General features: G+C 42.7%; 1 protein-coding gene across 2 annotated transcripts in view; it reads left to right on the top strand.

Annotated features, from left to right (window-relative positions):
* The window catches only part of LOC131131725 (N-acetyl-beta-glucosaminyl-glycoprotein 4-beta-N-acetylgalactosaminyltransferase 1-like), a 162,975-nt gene extending 144,820 nt beyond the window's left edge, over positions 1-18,155 (top strand). Inside the window, exons 9-20 of one of the 2 annotated variants that reach the window (XM_058076687.1) lie at positions 1,954-2,020; positions 4,701-4,865; positions 6,063-6,172; positions 6,488-6,588; positions 7,218-7,291; positions 8,426-9,845; positions 11,007-11,386; positions 11,501-11,654; positions 12,782-12,854; positions 13,370-13,523; positions 13,725-13,851; positions 15,533-18,155. In XM_058076687.1, coding sequence (XP_057932670.1) covers positions 1,954-2,020; positions 4,701-4,865; positions 6,063-6,172; positions 6,488-6,588; positions 7,218-7,291; positions 8,426-9,845; positions 11,007-11,386; positions 11,501-11,654; positions 12,782-12,854; positions 13,370-13,523; positions 13,725-13,851; positions 15,533-15,644 — 2,937 coding nt within the window. In that variant the 3' untranslated portion in view covers positions 15,645-18,155. The remainder of the gene's footprint in view (positions 1-1,953; positions 2,021-4,700; positions 4,866-6,062; positions 6,173-6,487; positions 6,589-7,217; positions 7,292-8,425; positions 9,846-11,006; positions 11,387-11,500; positions 11,655-12,781; positions 12,855-13,369; positions 13,524-13,724; positions 13,852-15,532) is intronic. The other variant, XM_058076688.1, reaches the window with a different exon arrangement.

Here is an 18,155-nt window from a genome sequence, read left to right as displayed (position 1 = left end):
ATATCGGACAAAACCAGTGGGAACAATTGAATCCGATATATCCGAGGTTTACTGTATTGCGTGTTTCTAAAATTCGGGAGGGTTTTGAATTCCGTCATTGTTTTCCTAGTTCATTTATACCCAGGCTGTACGGCGGTCAAGTGGTTAGCGAGTCTCCCATGATTTTGATTGACTGCCAGATTTAGAGGGAATTTTGGGGTATCAAAGTAGTTCAGAGGAGAAAAAGCGGAGTTGATAGAGTACTCGGCTGCACGGCGGTCGAGTGGTTAGCGCGCAGATCTCACACCTAGGAGACCCCGAGTTCAATTCCAACCTCGGCTATCTCGGAGTTTTCTCCGGGTACTCCGGTTTCCTCCCACATTCCAAAAACATGCTAGCTTAATTGGCGACTCCAAATTGTCCATAGGTATGAATGTGAGTGTGAATGGTTGTTTGCCCTGTGATTGGCTGGCGACCAGTCCAGAGTGTACTCCGCCTTTCGCCCGAAGACAGCTGGGATAGGCTCCAGCACCCCCGTGACCCTTGTGAGGATAAGCGATAGAAAATAAATGAATGAATTTATACCCTGCAGCATTTTTAACACTCCTGAGACGTTGTTGAAATTGGAGAAAGAAAGCTGTCTCAGGGAATATGCGTGCGGAATGATGACCTTTTCCTATTCTGCATCCTGGCAGTTTTCATTATGTAATTTGTCACAATGCACTCAGCTCACAAGGTGAGACGTTACACGATCGTGTAATATGTTTTGATAGAAGCCATATGCAGTGATTGTTATTTTGATCTGACAAATTTGTAGTAACTTTGATCAAATGGAAACTGACTGCGGCCTCTGCTTAATTGGACTGCAGCAGGCAGATGTTGCAAGCGTGTAGGGTTGCCAACCCCCACAAAAATAAATAAGAGACACCTTGACGGCAGGGTAGACCTGTTTTGAAGCAGTCATTCTCAACCGGAACACAGAGACAGCTTGAATTGCAAGGTTTATATTGTGGGTAAAGCAATGAATGTGTGGTTCTTTTCGTGCCTCCTGCACTGCCACTTCCATATTAGGTGTATGACCATTCACAGCGGTGATACCATAGTTCACAGCATGAAATCATTTCGCTGAGCAAGTTTTAAACTTGCAAGATCTTACGACTCCCTCAGTGATATTCTCCACCAGGTTTTTACTACTTGAATTTGCATACATTACTTCAATGTTTTTATTTGTCCTTCCAGTGAAGCTAGTAGCACCTGTCTTACGTGACCTTGAGGCCTTGTCGCTGGAGTCAAATAATGACATCCTGCTAAAACCTTAGGTGGCCTGCTGAGTCCCTTCCTGCAATTGCACAGCATGAAGTCTCACTAACCTTGTTTGTCATTCTTGTATTTGTGCATTTGGTGTAGTTGTGGTCAGCGTGGGTTTGAAGTGGCAGCAGGGGAAAGACGGACAGTATTTATTGATTTATTTCAAGCTTTCAATGCAGATTTGTGTGTTAGTGTGTAGGCATTTGCATGAGTTCCGAGGAGGGTGCTTTTATTTGCCGCTGCTAAAATGACCTGTCTCCTGTGATTATAGCCCGGCTAAGCAGAAGTGACTTGTTAATTTTGAAATCTATTTAAAGAATTGTAGCTTGTCTCTTGCTTGCTCGGCCTCACTTTGCTCCTCTCTGATTGTCACATCATTTTTTTTTCTTGAATTGTCAGTTTATGATCTATTTTCATTACAAATTCATATATTGCTTTGCTATTTTTTCACTGTTCTCGCAGCCTGGCACTATTGTTCTTTTCTTTGTCCACCTAATGTGTTTGTACAAAACCACAGCATCACATTGATCTTATTCCATTGCTGAAATCAATAACACTAAGTGTCAGTATGGACTAGAAACCGTGATGGAAGATTCATGGGATCCATCCTGTTCACACATGTTATCTCTTCTCACCTCCCTCTCTCCTCTCTCTTTTCACACGCAGTGGCGTCCGTTCCTCCCTGGTCTGAAATATGAAGTCATAGACTCAGCCTACATTTCACTGTATACAGGTAAGAGGTTTGTTTGTTTTACCACTTGGAATTTCCCTCAGTCCCTTACTATATCACTGTTTTAAAAAAAAATAATAATACAAAAATAAATGGTTGCTGTTTTGTGGTTTACTATAATCTATTTTTACTCTATATATATCTAAATATTGAAAGACAAGTTATAGTATTGTTCTGATATCTAAGCATCAGTAATGTTTCATTGACGAGACATGACGTTAGATTGATTACATTTCACAAAGGCTGAGATCGAATGGAAAAAAGATTCTCCTCTTATTTGGTGTGGAAGTGGTAGGTTTTAGCTTCTTCTTTCCCACTGTGTTTGAAACCCTTTCTCTAGTTTAGTAAGTAAATTGGAGAGGCAATGTAGTTAGCTGGAACGCTTGTGATGCTATCTATTCGGTATTCGGTTACAGAGCTTAGATGGGTATGGCTCTGACCATGCCTGTCGACATTTGCATTTGCATTTTTTTCCGAAGTGAGAAAAAGCTAAATTGTGGGATTTGTACCAGAATTTTGACTATTAATTTTTCACGAGAAATACAGGTAAAATATGAGTTATATATGATTTGAATATGACAGGAGGGTTGACAGGTATGGTCCTCACAGATGCTAGAAGGTATTGGTGGGATCGGAGTCATCCCAATCGGAAGCCATTTTCTCCATATAAATCTCAATAGGTCTGTAAGAATAAATACCTTATGATATGATCTTTAACATCATGTATACGTTGTAGTATATACGTAGTTCTGGTTCTTTTTAGAGTAACTCAGTGAAATATTGAAGCGAAAGAATGAGACGGTTAAAGACTTGGACCAAAGCCATACTCTGGGAGCCAGCCCATAATTACATCAGTGGCGTTGTGAAAAACAGGTATGTGATTAGCAGATGTCTAATAGCACTGGGAAGACGTTTAAAAATAGATACCCTTTGTTTAGCATATGTACACACACACTGTGAAACCAACCCAAGGATGAAAATGTTGCTGACCGCCCTGTTCATTACATGACATTTCTCCCATCAGGCCTTGCTCCTGACGTGCCATTAATCACACATGCCTTCTCCTCCTCCTCCGCTATCGATTGGTGTAATTATTATTCTCCTCTGCACTATTTTGTTTTTCTTCTTCAAACTTTTTCTTTCTTTTACTTTCTTTGACACTTCACATCAAGCACACCAGCACTGTGTAATGGGAACCAGTACATAAACAATATCAAAAATAATCTGCCTTTATAAAGATGATGCAGCTGTTTTATTCTGATTTACAACTGACTTCATATCATATGTGAAAAAAAACACAGTGAGTGACTGATGCACAATCGTGCCCCCGTTGTCCTGTTAAAAACACTGTGTATTTTATGAAACAAGTTTAAGATTGCAAGGTGGGTTCTGCAATTAATTAATATTCTGTAATTAATATAGTCACAAATACGCTACCGCTCAAAGGTTTCACTTGGAAATTTTTTGGGCCGGTCTGAGAGATATGGCTTTTTCTTGGCAATCGTGCCATGAAGTCCAGCATCCTTGCACAGAAAAACGATGCACAGTTGTGCATCGTTTTTCTGTCCTTGTTAGACCCAGTTTGTGCTGCTCTCTGAAGGGAGTAGTTAACAGCATGATAAGAGATTTTAGTTTAGATTTTTAGACGGGTTTTCTAATAATCTGTTAGCCTTATAAAATGATTAACTTGGATTAGCAGCCATACCAGGAGATTGATGCGGAGGACTGACAGTTGTTGATAGTAGGCCTCTATGCAAAAATTTAGAATTTTGTGAAATGGAACATTTTTTTGTGAAATGCATGAAAAACTTTTGAGCAGTAGAGTATATTAAGAATATTTAAGGAAACTTGAAGAATACATATATATATACAGTAGTGTCAAATATTGTTTACCCCCCTTCCATATTTTTTTTTTTTTTGTCAAACTTAAATGTTTTAGGTCGTCAAATAAATGTAAATGAATGACCATATTTGGGTCATCTTTGCTCAGTGAAGGTGTCGTTGTGGGGTCTTTTGTGACCTCTTTCATGAGTTGTCACTGTGCTCTTGGGATAATTTTGGGAAGGCTCATCATTTGTGGTTTTCCTGGAGTCCCAAAACTTTAGAAATGGCTTTTTATAACCTTTTCCAAACTGATGAATCTCCATTAATCTCAATGAAGTTATGTTTTAACCGGGGCAATCACAGAGCCACGTAGGTAACAATAAAAAGTTTAATTTAATAACTGCATTTTGTGTTCAGTTATGTGGTCACTGACATTTTTTTTTTCATTTTTTGGATGATCTGAAACATTAAAGTGTGCCAAATGTGTGGGTTTTATTCACACAACTGTACATCTGTTGTTATGATGCAGTACACTAATTATTGAAGGAAAACATCTCTAATAGTATCAATGTTTAATAAGTGAGCATAAGTATCTACTGTATGTAACATTATTGTATGAATTGTTGATACAGCTCCTGTATATATCTCTCGTGAGATTGTGCAGGCGTACTTAATGAAGTATTCAGTGACCGTCTGTCTCCCCTTCCCCCTTTCACCCTGTGATCTACGAGGGTCACACCACAATCAATGTGCATTTGTTTGTCCTTCAAACACCTTTGTATGGATCTGTCTCCACACTCCTTGTCAGCCATCTGTCTTTTAAAATTTTGTATTTTTTATGTATCTATTTTTTTTCCAGACGAGTCCAGTCTCAAGATGAACAGTATAGGTCACATCCCTCAAACCTTTGCCAGTCACGTCCGCCTCCCAGAGGAGTCTCTACCCTGGAAGGTGGAAGGAGGTGGCATCCCACAGCACGGAGCAGACATGCTGAAGCCGGACCCGAGAGACACCTTCTATAGCAGTAAATCTGTTCATCATTATTTTTGGACTATTTGACTATTTGTACACTCTAAAAAAAATTGTGTAATTTATTCAGTGTCACATACTGTATTTTTGGTGTACTAATTTCTTGTAGTTACAGTACTTACATTGAACTCCATAAAAATGTACTACGGTTCCCAAGGCAGACAACCAGGCAGCAGGTAGCTACTTCTCGGTGGACTGTATTGTTCTGTTAGGGCAGGGGTCAGCAACCCACGGCTCGAGAGCCACATGTGGCTCTTCAGCCACTTTGTTATGGCTCCCTTCGCAATGCTCAAGTATTTAACACCCAAACTTGTTGGGGCCAGAGTAAACAACAGAGTTTACATTTAATTTGCACATATTTATGTACATTTATCTTCTATATTAGCAAGATCTGTTACTCGCGGGGATGCTGGAGCCTATCCCAGCTGTCTTCAGGCGAGAGGCAGGGTACACCCTGGACTGGTGGCCAGCCAATCACAGGGCACATATAGACAAACAACCATTCACACTCACATTCATACCTATGGACAATTTGGAGTCGCTAATTAACCTAGCATGTTTTTGGAATGTGGGAGGAAACCGGAGTACCCGGAGAAAACCCACACATGCACACGGTGAGAAAATACTAATTCCACACAGAGATGGCCGAGGGTGGAATTGGACACTGGTCTCCTCGCTGTGAGGTCTGCACGCTAACCACTCATCCACCGTGCAGCCGAGTACTCGATCAACTCCGCTTTTTCTCCTCTGAACTACTTTGATAACCCAAAATTCCCTCTAAATCTGGCAGTCAATCAAAAAACTCGCAATTCACCCTGGATGTGAGCACGTTGCTGCAAATTTCTTCAGGTCTAAACTTTTGAAAGTTTATAAGATATTGTTTTTGAATTATGTTCTGCGGCTCCAGTCTATTTTCCTTTAATCAGCAAGCGGGTAAAATGGCTCTTTTGATCCCCGTGTTAGGGAAAGAGAAAAAAAATCTAACAATGGTTGCTAAAGAAATACATCAAGATAAGCTCGGTACCATCAACTTAATGTAACTGTTTAAATTATAAAACCTGAAGAAGCATCCATAATCTGATTATTCCCCTACTTGATGATACTACATTCACTATTTTGGCAGTACAGTGGTCACTACAACATAAGCGTTCGTCATTTTGAGTACTTCATCATTTTTTATCTCTTCTTTCAGCTCCCATGATCGACCCCTCTCGCCTGGAAAACATTCTGCCTGCTTGTCTTTACTCTCCGACTTACGTCGTGAAAGATTTCCCCATCGCCAGATACCAGGGCCTGCAGTTTGTAAGTGACCGCTCCATCACCTTTCCCGTGGATCACCAGGCTTGCCACTCATCTTTAATGCTGTTTTAATTGGCTGAAACTAAAAAATCATCTTGGTGGGGTTGTCAGAAGTACATCCAATTATGGCAGGCTGGTGTGAGTGACTTTTAACCTGCTAAAAAGTAAAGGAGAGATAGTTTAGCATTCACATGAGGGAAGTAGATAGCAGGTGATCTTGAACGCTGCTTCCCCCTATCGGAAAAAAGAAGTCACTACATCAAAATAAAAGGCAAGTGATTTTATGACCGTACTCTCACTTATATTACTTTTCTCCAGGTGTATCTTTCTTTCGTCTACCCAAACGACTTCACACGGCTCACACACATGGAGAGAGAAAACAAGTGTTTCTACCGAGAGTCTCCAATCTACTTAGAAAAGTAAGTTATTCAAAACTTTGGTACACTAAACTCTGATCTTGTCCGTGTTTCACCTGGCGTGTGTACACTGTCTGTATGCTGCTAGACAGCCAGCAAAAACTCCGCATACTTTTCCGTTTGCTTTTCTCGCTTTATGAAGATTTCTTGTAAAAATAAGTGGTAACTGAAATATACAGAAAAAAATAAATATACTCCAATACTGCTCATGTTGCAGGCTAAACACACATCAGCTAACAGTTAGCTAACACACTAACTGCAAATGCAAGCTAGCAGTAGCATGAAGCTAGCGAACTTCACAAAACAACTACAAAAAACAGATGCATCTATGTAAGTACACCAATATACTTATATTTCCTAAGAAACAAGCGTTTAGAGCAACTTTCAGCGTGTTTATGAGGTTTTCCCGTTTCATTTCTGCCGTGACGTAAGCCTGCTTTTACCGAGAGAAAAACAACAAAGCTTGTCTATATGCGAGAGCACTCTCTAGTGGCCCAAAACGATACTTTCTAGAGAAGATGACTCACTCTGTAAACTTTTTAACCTTAGCGTTTTTAACAATATTTATTAGGACTTATTACTTTCATTTTAACTAACTTATGAAACTTGTGAATTATTAATGTCTTTGACAGATTTGGTTTCTACAAGTATATGAAGATGGATGAGGAGGAAGATGATAGGCCATTCTTCTTTCCCAACCCTGACGGTAAGTCACAGTCACCAATCCCACCGCCGCCCCTCGTTTATCATTGTTAATCCGTCAATCCGTTAATCCGCGAATATCCACCAGGTAGGATTCAATATTAATACATGGAATATTTTCAGAGTTGGAGCATAGAAAACTGTTCATGACATTCTGTATATGATTTCTACCATTATTAGAGCCCAGAAGACATGAAATAACACCCCTATAGTCAACTTTTCACTCCTATTATTGTTTGTTCGCAACACATTGCTCAACAAAAGTGTAATGTGCAGGTTATGGAATCACCACAGGGACACAAGAGACTGCCGTCGCTTTATATAGCATGCTACTGAGCTAACTAGTAACTAATTATCAAAAAAAAAATAATTAAGTTTTAAAAAAAATTAAAAAATTAAAAAAAAAACTTAAACTATATTAGGAAAGCAGGAAGTGAACAAATGTAATTTATTTTACTACTTGACCAAAACAGACATTACTTCCTCTTGGAAGGCAAGTTCTAACCATAATAAAAGAAAAGAGAACAGGCTGAATAGGTGTAAGCTATGCTAACACAATGGTTATTCAGCTACACAAAAAATAAACATGAACAGAAAAGGTGTCCAGTGTTTATGTAACATAAACACTTTTTTCATTGACAGTCGCTGTGGAGTATAAGTCGCAGGAACAGCCAACCTATGAAAAAAAGTGTGACTTATAGTCCGGAAAATACGATATATTCACTCCATTTGAAACACCTTAAATAAATTGTAGGCTAACTAGTTAGCTCAGTAGCATGCTATATAAAGCGGCGGCAGTCTCTTGTGTCCCTGCGGTGATTCCATAACCTGCGCATTATACTTTTGTTGAGTAATGTGTTGCAAACAAACAATAATAGGAGTGTCAAGTTGACTATAGGGGTGTTATTTCATGTTTTCTGGGCTCTAATAATGGTACAAATCATATTCAGAATATATAATTCATGAACAGGTTTTCTATGCTCTAAGTCTGAAAATATTCCATGTATTAATATTGAATCCTACTTGGTGGATATTCACGGATTAACGGAATAACAATTAATATATATAACAATAATATATATCATAGTATTTCTAAGACTGACCGTCTCATCCAACCCTCTCATCGTTGTCTCTTCAGATTTCCTTGAGGAGGAGGAGATGGTGGATGCTGAGGACGAGGCGGAGATTGTTGGCACACCGACTCCCAAGAAGCCTCCGCACTTCAGTCAGACAAGCCACGCCTCAAAACCCTTCCATCCGCAACATCAACCTGGGCCTACATTTGTGGGCAAGGAAGGAGAAGATGAAGAAGATGAGCCTGACGACAAAGAAGAAGGAGGAATCGATAGTATTACACAACGTAGAGAGAGGATACACTTTCCGTACAGAGATGAGGAGACGGAACGGGACAGACATTGGAAAAGAGCTCATCCAAAAACGAACAGAAGTCATGACAGCGGAGAGATGGTACCCAAAGTCCAATCTAGGATGCATTACCCTGACATAGATAGCGTCATCCCGGGGCGCTCTCTATCCTGGATCCATAGCAGCCCAAACAGTAAAGGCGGAGGACCGGAAGTATCTGAGAAAGAAGTCGATGCTCCACCGAAACTGACAAGATCTCTCTTTTTCCCCAAAAAGTCCTCCATCCCTGCGCTTACCAGTCGTGCCAAACAGATCCTGACTAACTCCGCCCACAGCAACAACGTCCGTGACAATAACAGCAAACTTGCTGCAAACAAGAAGAAGGATGAGAACAAGATCTACATCACGAGGCCTCGGCCCAACAGGGAACGAGAGAAGGAACGGGAGCAGCGTCGAGAGAGGAGGGAGGAGCGGGCATCTCGTCACCCGAGAGAGATATTCCCTGGAGTTTTTCTCTACCAAACAGGAAAGACGACAAGATTGGTGAAACTCGGCGCCCAAGGAAATGTCGGTGGGGTTAAAATGGGTAGAAGTCCAGTCAGCGCCCCTCAACTGTGGCCCAGTCGCTCCATGAAAGAGGGCAAAGCATCTCCGGACAATGGAAGCATTCAAAAGTCTACCAACGGTGAAACAGATGTAAAACGGTTCAGGGAAAGTCGCCCTTTAAAGAGCAATGTCACGACTACTCCTCCCAGTAAAGGTGATCCACTGTCCCATCACCAAGACTCCACTCCGCCTTCACCTCATTGGTCGAACTCCACCGAAAACCCTCAAGGTCAAAAGCGGGTTACGTCTTACCTCAGGACCACTGAGATCACAGAATTGCAGCCGGACTCCAACCTGGATGAGCTGGAGCAGGACATGAACCGCTCCAACCCTGACCCAGAGCCAGAACTGGAGGAAGGCGAGATGTCGGACTACAGCTACGAGGAAGTGGAGGCTCGTCCGGGCTGGGCAGAGGAGAGCATCAACTGGCAGAGGACCTTCTCTGTGAATCCGATGGACTTTGAGCTGCTGCGGTCCGACTGGAATGACCTGCGCTGCAACGTGTCTGGGAACCTCCAGCTGGCGGAGAGCGAGGTGGTGGATGTGTTGGCCCAGTACATGGAGAAGCTGAACGAACGCAATGGAGGGTAACAACAACACACTTTTTCTCTTAACATTCGAAATATGCTGAGTCCTGTGAGTGGTTAGCACGCGGGCCTCACAGCTAGGAGACTCGAGTTCGATTCCACCCTCGGCTATATCTGTGCGGAGTTTGCATGTTCTCCATGTACTCCAGTTTCCTCCCACATTCCAAAAACATGCTAGGTTAATTAGCGACTCCAAATTGTCCATAGGTATGAATGTGAGTGTGAATGGTTGTTTGTCTATATGTGCCCTGTGATTGGCTGGCCACCAGACCCTCGTGAGGATAAGCGGTAGAAAATGAATGAATGAATGAAAGTTTTCCCATAATGCATTTCATCTGAGCAACACCTTTCATTGGAGGACAAGTGTCATAGAAAATGCATGGATGGCTGCCTTTGTTTACCAGAGGGATCCAGAGCCCATTGGGAGGCTGATGTCATTGCAGCACCCCAATGAATTCTTTGGACACCATTGGCCTAACCAATAACTTAAGTATAAAATTTATGAAAATAGAAAAATAAAGGTAAAATGAGATCTACAAGCTGCCGTAGGTTCAACAACAACATTTATTATCAGAATGGTTATTTGTCTATATGTGCCCTGTGATTGGCTGGCCATCACTCCGGGGTGTGCCCCGCCTCTCGTCCGAAGGCAATTTGTTAAATTCCAATTTTTTTCTGTTAATATTTTCACTGTGTTCTTGTAAAATTATGTTGTTGGGTTTTGTTTTTTTCTCAGTTTTAATATTAGATTCAGCTGCACGGTGGTTAAGTGGTTAGCACGCAGGCCTCATAGCTAGGAAACCCAAGTTCGATTCCACCCTCGTGTGGAGTTTGCATGTTCTCCCCGTGCATGTGTGGGTTTTCTCCGGGTACTCCGGTTTCCTCCCACATTCCAAAAACATGCTAGGTTAATTAGCGACTCCAAATTGTCCATAGGTATGAATGTGAGTGTGAATGGTTGTTTGTCTATATGTGCTCTGTGATTGGCTGGTGACAGGTCCAGGGTGTAGACAGCATTGATAGGCTCCAGCATGTGAGGATAAGCGGTAGAAAATGAATGAATGAAATTAATGTATGAATTTCTCTTCCCATTGAAATTATATGGAGTGTTTATGGTATTGGCATCAAACCCATGTATGTTTCCTGCAATTGCCTCCCCAGGATTTATACATTGTTACGAATCATCAACGTGGAGAAGCGCCGTGACTCTGCCAGAGGAAACCGCTATCTGGTGGAACTGGAGCTAATGGAGCGAGGCCGCAGTGTAGTGCGTCTGTCTGAGTACGTGTATCTGCTCCTGCACCGTGGCAGGCAAGTAGACGAAAGCCTGGAGAACTCTGAGACCGTTCCAGGCTCCGTCCCGGCTTCAGGACCTTCCGCCGCTACGTCCAACCTTAGCGCCTCATCGAACCCGCCCTCGACCAGGTCCCCGTCACGACCCGCAGCCACACCCTGGAGCACAGCCTACGCCAAGCCTCTGCTCTGCCAGCCAGTCATGCTGCAATGGAGGAAAGATGTTATGGTGCACTTTGTGGTCCCAGGTCAGAACAGCTGCCAGTTTGATGGAATATTCTTTTCATTAATTCGCTTTTCACCTCCTTTCATTAAGAGAAGCTTGTTGCCGTCCATCATAATCTCCCTGTTCTGTCATTCAGTGAAGAACCAAGCACGCTGGATCCAGCAGTTCATTTCAGACATGGAAAATCTCCACCATCAGACCAAGGATGACAATTTCAGCATCATCATTGTTGACTTTGACAGCGATGACATGGATGTGGAGCAGGCACTTCGAGACAGCAGCGTGCCGAGGTACATAACCACACATGCTAATGCTAATGCTAATGCTAATGGTTTTATTTCATTTGAGCATGCATCAGATTACAATTGAATGCATCACATAATCAGTTCACAGTTCCACATGTCCAAAAGGAGTAGGAAGAAGCAAAGCTTATTAAATCCTACCCCTCCATCTGGTACTTTTACAATCAGTAACTGTTACATTTGTTCACTTCCTGCTTCCCATAATACAGTTTAAGATTTAATTTTACTTTACTGGACTGGACTGGACTGGACTGGACTGGACTTGACTTGACTATGACTTGACTGGACTGGATTGGACTGGATTGGACTTTGACTTGACTTTGACTTGAATTTGACCTGACTGGACTTTGACTTGACTTTGACTTGACTTTGACTTGACTGGACTTTGACTTGACTTGACTTGACTGGACTTTGACTGGACTTTGACTTGACTTGACTATGACTTGACTATGACTTGACTGGACTGGACTGGACTGGACTGGACTGGACTGGACTGGACTGGACTTTGACTTGACTTGACCTGACTTGACACTGACTATGACTGGACTGGACTTTGACTTGACTTGACTTGACTTGACTATGACTGGACTGGACTTTGATTTGATTTGATTTGACTTGGCTTGACTTGACTTGATTCCACATACTGAAATGCTATGGCTAGCATAACGTAGTCCTAACATAGAAGTGTTTCAAATGTACTTCTTCCCTGAGATCATATTTCTCCTCTCTTGTAGAGAAGTATTGGATGACATTTTTAGCTAATTGGTTATTTTTTAGCCTTATGCATTATTTTAGCTGTTTGAAGATGAACTATATCAGCGAGTTGAAGTATTTGTGATTTTAGAAATAAGGAGTTAGTATGTTCTCTGTTGGCGGCATTATGAATTATCCTTACTGACCTTTTTTTGCAGTACATTTAGCGAGTGAAGATTGCTTTTATAGTTATTAGCCCATATTTCCACACAATAAGTAAGATATGGTAGAACCAGATGTTCCAGCTCATTTTTTCATGTATTGTGATCCCCAGAAATGTATTTTCCTACCGTTTATTTGTATTTGTATTTTTCATACATTTTAGCAGCTAACTTGCTACATCTTAACTTGTTTTTGTTTAGATATGAATATCTTAGGAGAGAAGGGAACTTTGAGCGCTCGGCAGGACTGCAGATTGGAGTGGACACCATCGAGGTGAGATGAACACAAAGTGAAGATGATGATGATGATGTGGCGAGGAGAAAAGACACACGCTGACCTTCTGACCCTCACATTGACCGTATCGCCTGACGACAACCCCTTTCACTCCTTTTACAGTTGGCTTTCAATTGGCCCACCATGTGTAATGCAATGGCTGTTCCCTATTTGCCGTCCTGGCTTTGTCTTGATCAGAAATTCATTGGCACCCACCCAGGGGGGCGGGGGGTGCCCGTTTTAAGTGGATCTGTCAGTTGAGTGTCAGTGCTGTCACCGTGCAATGGCGGGCCTGTCATTCACAACTCAATGACTTCAACGTCAGGCTATGGATGCTGAGGCCACTTAGTAATTTTGTGTCTCTGCCAATATTATGTAATATGTCAAGTAAATATAAACATAGTACATATAAAGTACCCAAGTCCAGCTGGGTACTGGATGACGGTGTCAGCATCTTATTGCTTACGCTTCTACGTAAATCCCAAGAAAAAAAATGTTTGTTTTCCGACCGACAGGACAGCCACAGTATCGTGTTCCTGTGTGACCTCCACATCCATTTCCCTCTCAACATCTTGGAGAGCATCCGGAAGCACTGTGTGGAGGGACGCCTCGCTTTCGCTCCCATTGTTATGAGACTCGGCTGTGGGAGCTCACCTCTGGAGCCTGACGGTAACGAACAAAGCAAGACATGCATGCAATCACACTCACTTTGTAATTCTTAATTCATCACACAGGAACTATTTTCCTGGTAGCTGGAGTTTATAACTTCATTTCTATATTGCATATTAGTGTTAGAAACATGCTGATGTAAGCAACACACTTTCCATTGAATATGGACACTGCAATGTGATGAAATTCTTGTGATCACAGGGTACTGGGAGGTAAATGGATTCGGGCTGTTTGGTATTTACAAGTCTGATTTTGATAAAATTGGAGGAATGAACACGGAAGAATTCAAAGACCGCTGGGGTGGAGAAGACTGGGAGCTTCTGGACAGGTAGCTAAATAGCAAAAAACATCTTTCAAAGCAGTGTTTGGTGACATCATTTACATTAGAAACTTGCACAGCACATGAAATAAAAATGTATGACAGGTGGATACAGTTAATTATGTTAATTATGTATATTCTGCCACCTAGTGGTTGGGAATGTTTCATGCTTCATGATGGCTTCCAACGTACATCTTTGTCTCCACCTACTGTCTATTGCAAGTCATTACAATGCATTTCATGTTTATATACCCATACATCTCCATCCATGTTATGTAGTGCTATTCCTGGTTCTGGTCAAAGTCAGGATGCATTGATGGATGGATGGGTGGGTGGGTGGGTGGATGGATGGATGGATGGGTGAGTGGGTGAGTGAGTGAGTGAGTGAGTGAGTGAGTGAGTGAGTGAGTGAGTGAGTGAGTGAGTGAGTGAGTGAGTGAGTGAGTGAGTGAGTGAGTGGGTGTGTGGGTGGATGGACGAGTAGGTGGGTGGATGGATGGATGGATGGATGGATGGGTGGGTCGGTGGGTGGATGGATGGATGATTTGACGGGTGGGTGGATGGATGGATGGATGGATGGATGGATGGGTGGGTGGATGGATGGGTGAGTGGGTGGATGGGTGAGTGGATGGGTGGCTGGATAGGTGGGTGGATGGATGGGATGGGTGAGTGGGTGGGTGGATGGATGGGTGGATGGTTGGGTCGGTGGGTGGGTGGATGGATCGACCGGTGGATGGATGGATGGGTGGGTTGATGGATGCATGGATGGGTGAGTGGGTGGGTGAGTGAGTGAGTGAGTGGATGGGTGGGTGGGTTGGTTGGGTGGATGGATGGATGGGGATGGGTGAGTGGATGGGTGGATGGATGGGTGGGTGGGTTGGTGGGTGGATGGATGGCTGGGTGGGTGGGTGGATTGGGTGAGTGGGTGGATGGAGGGATGAATGGAGGGATGGGTGAGTGGATGGGTGAGTGAGTGGGTGGATGGGTGGATGGATGGATGGGTCCGTGGGTGGGTGGATGGATGGGTGGATGGATGGGTCGGTGGGTGGGTGGATGGATCGACCGGTGGATGGATGGATGGGTGGGTTGATGGATGCATGAGTGGGTGGGTGAGTGAGTGAGTGAGTGAGTGGATGGGTGGGTGGGTTGGTTGGGTGGATGGATGGGGATGGGTGAGTGGATGGGTGGATGGATGGGTGGGTGGGTGGATTGGGTGAGTGGGTGGATGGATGGATGAATGGAGGGATGGCTGAGTGGATGGGTGGCTGAATAGGTGGGTGGATGGGTGAGTGGATGGATGGATGGATGGGTGGGTGGGTGGATTGGGTGAGTGGGTGGATGGATGGATGAATGGAGGGATGGCTGAGTGGATGGGTGGCTGAATAGGTGGGTGGATGGGTGAGTGAGTGGGTGGATGGGTGGATGGATGGATGGGTCCGTGGGTGGATGGATGGATGGGTGGATGGGTCGGTGGGTGGATGGATGGATTGATCGATCGATCCAGCATCTTACATATAAATGAACTTTTCAAAGATATGCTAATTTATTGAGATGCTCCAGTGAATGAACAATTGGCATCCTGGTTAAATAAAGAAATGCACTCAAGGTTGAGTTAAGAGCAGCTAATGCCTTTTTCACATTTGAGCTAAAAGCATAAAGACCTGCTTTTTGTGTGTGTCTGTATCTCCAGGGTGCTACAGAACGGTTTGGAAGTGGAGCGACTCCGCTTGCGGAACTTCTTTCACTACTACCACTCCAAACGTGGAATGTGGAATGCCCAAAACAAGAAGACTCCTAAGTGATAGCCGACTCCTAGATCTGCCTGCAGATCCGTGGCGCGTGTATGTGTGAGAACGAGCCGGGAGAGCTCACTCACTGCCTACCTATTTTCAGGGAAGCGTCTGCTTCAGCATGGGCCCCTCTTGTCGTGTAACGGAGGGGGGTGGGGGGGGTCGTCTAAATGTGAACTTTGGAAGCGAGCTGTTTACACAAATCATGGTGGGTCAACTGGAGTACTTTGGGGAAGAGAGAGGCTTTTTCTACTCTTTCTCTCTACCCTTTACTAGTGGAGTGTTCTCGGATGAAGTGGAAAGCAGCTGTTTAGTGTGTGTGAGTGTGCTTATGTATATATGTACAGTATATACAGTGGTGTGAAAAGGTGTTTGCCCCCTTCTTGATTTTTGCATATTTGTCACACTTCAATGTTTCAGATCATCAAACAAATGTAAATATTACTCAATGACAACACAACTGAACACAAAAATGAAACTTGTTTTATTATTAAGATAGAAACAGGCCATGACACTACCACCACCATATTTTACTGTCGGTTTGATGTTGTTTTTGTGCCGTTACTTTTACGCCACATGTAATGGTGGCACACATTTTTTCAAAAGGTTCATCTTTTGTGTCGACAAACGACAGTATTTTTGCTTAGTATCTTTCTTACGATGGAGTCATGAACACTGACCTTAACTGAAGTGGGGCCTGTTGTGGGGTCTTTTATGACCTCTTGTTGTCGCTGCGCTCTTGGGGTAATTCTGGTTGGCCCGGCGACTCATGGCAAGGTTCACTACTGTTTCATCATTTGGGGATAATGGCTCTCACTGTGTTGTGCTGGAGCCCGATGCTTTAGAAATGGCTTTATAAGCTTTTCCACTTGAACTCATTTATGTTTTAGGTTAAGTTAAGGTCAGTGTGGTGTAAAAGTAACGGCACAAAAACAACATCATACCAACAGTAAAATATGGTGGTGGTAGTGTGATGGCCTGTTTCTCCCTTAATAATAAAATAAAAATAATAAAAATGAAATAACTTTTTTTATTAAAAAAACGGTATTTTGTGTTCAGTTGTGTTGTCATTGACTAATATTTACATTTGTTTAACAACCTGAAATGTTTAAGTGTGACAAACATGCAAAAAAATCAGGATAGGGGGGCAAACAGTTTTTCACACCACGGTAAGTGTGTGTGTGGCGGCTGAAAGATGAACGAAAGCACCTTTTTTCCTAACAAGGAGATGCGCACCTCAGATTTTATTGTGTTATGTTGGCACAATGTGAATTTGTATCATCAAGCTCCGATACCGTGACGTACGAATATTAAATCGACGCAAAATATATCAATTAATCAATTATGGCCGAGGTGCTAAAGTAACGAATTTTACATTACATTACATATACAGTAGATCCAGCCATCCGGTTTCTACGCCATGGGGGGGTATGCTGGAGCCTATTCCAGCTGACTTGGACTGATCGCCAGCCAATCACAGATCACACATAGATATGTCATCTATATACACATCACATTTACGCCCTCCATCTTGTCTTTCACATTATCTCGTCAGCGTCATGTGCTTTTGTACAGTTGGAACTTTCTCTACAGCCCTGCCATTTTTGGAACGGGGGTCATTTTACCATGAACTGCTGTCGTTTATTTTGTTTTTACGACTACACTAACTGTTGTGTTTTGATACCTGAAACACTGGTTTGTGAACAGTTGACGCCTCTTAATCGCCGGATGCTCGCCTCCGCGTTCCCTCCGCGTTCCCTCCAGATCTCTAACCTCATCGTCAAAGTGAACACTACGGAGGGAATTAGAGGTCTTAGAGTTGGGTTTAATTTTTAAGCATTTTTGTGTTGCAAATATTGGCTATGTGGAAAATGAAAAGGTTTATTTATGTGCGTATTACCTGAAACTCAAACAGAAGTGGGAGCATTTACTGTTTCTCACGTGTGTGCCTTCATCAGGGTCGGGGCTGCAGGTCGTGTTATTAACAGAAGAACAGGAATGATAGAAGGAATTACGGTTCTTTACCATGGATTACAGATGATGGAGTGGGTGTCCTTGTTGTATTAATTCAAAGCAAACTAAAAGGCCAATGTTGACTACTGAGCAGGACCACGTGGTCTTACGCTGACCCTGCAGTCCAGCAGGGCCCGACTGGCTCCAACCAGTTTAAATGGAGGGAGGACGGGCTCCTAATGCTTCTCTTTATACAACTATTGGTTTAAGTTATATATTATAGTTAATAATCCGGTGTTGACTTATATGATTGTTAAATGCCCTCTTCTTTGCCTCTACTGGACAAAAGGTCTAAACTGTACCAGGTCATTTAACAGTCATAAGGGACTATATAAAGAACTGTGTAAACTATGAACTAGACTAGATATATATTGAAGAAGCGGAGTGGCGGTAAATAGGAATATACATTCCAAGGTAATTTCTGTGAAATTGTTTCGTAGAGAAAAGGTTAAAAGAATGTACTTTAATTTGTTTGTTTTTTTTCCATATAAAATTTTATGCTTACGCCTA

The sequence above is a fragment of the Doryrhamphus excisus genome, chromosome 6 (assembly GCF_030265055.1).
Source record: "Doryrhamphus excisus isolate RoL2022-K1 chromosome 6, RoL_Dexc_1.0, whole genome shotgun sequence".
In the NCBI taxonomy this organism is placed as follows: Eukaryota; Metazoa; Chordata; class Actinopteri; order Syngnathiformes; family Syngnathidae; genus Doryrhamphus; species Doryrhamphus excisus.
Note: the sequence above shows the minus strand (reverse complement) of the source record. Positions and strands in the feature narration are given on the sequence as shown.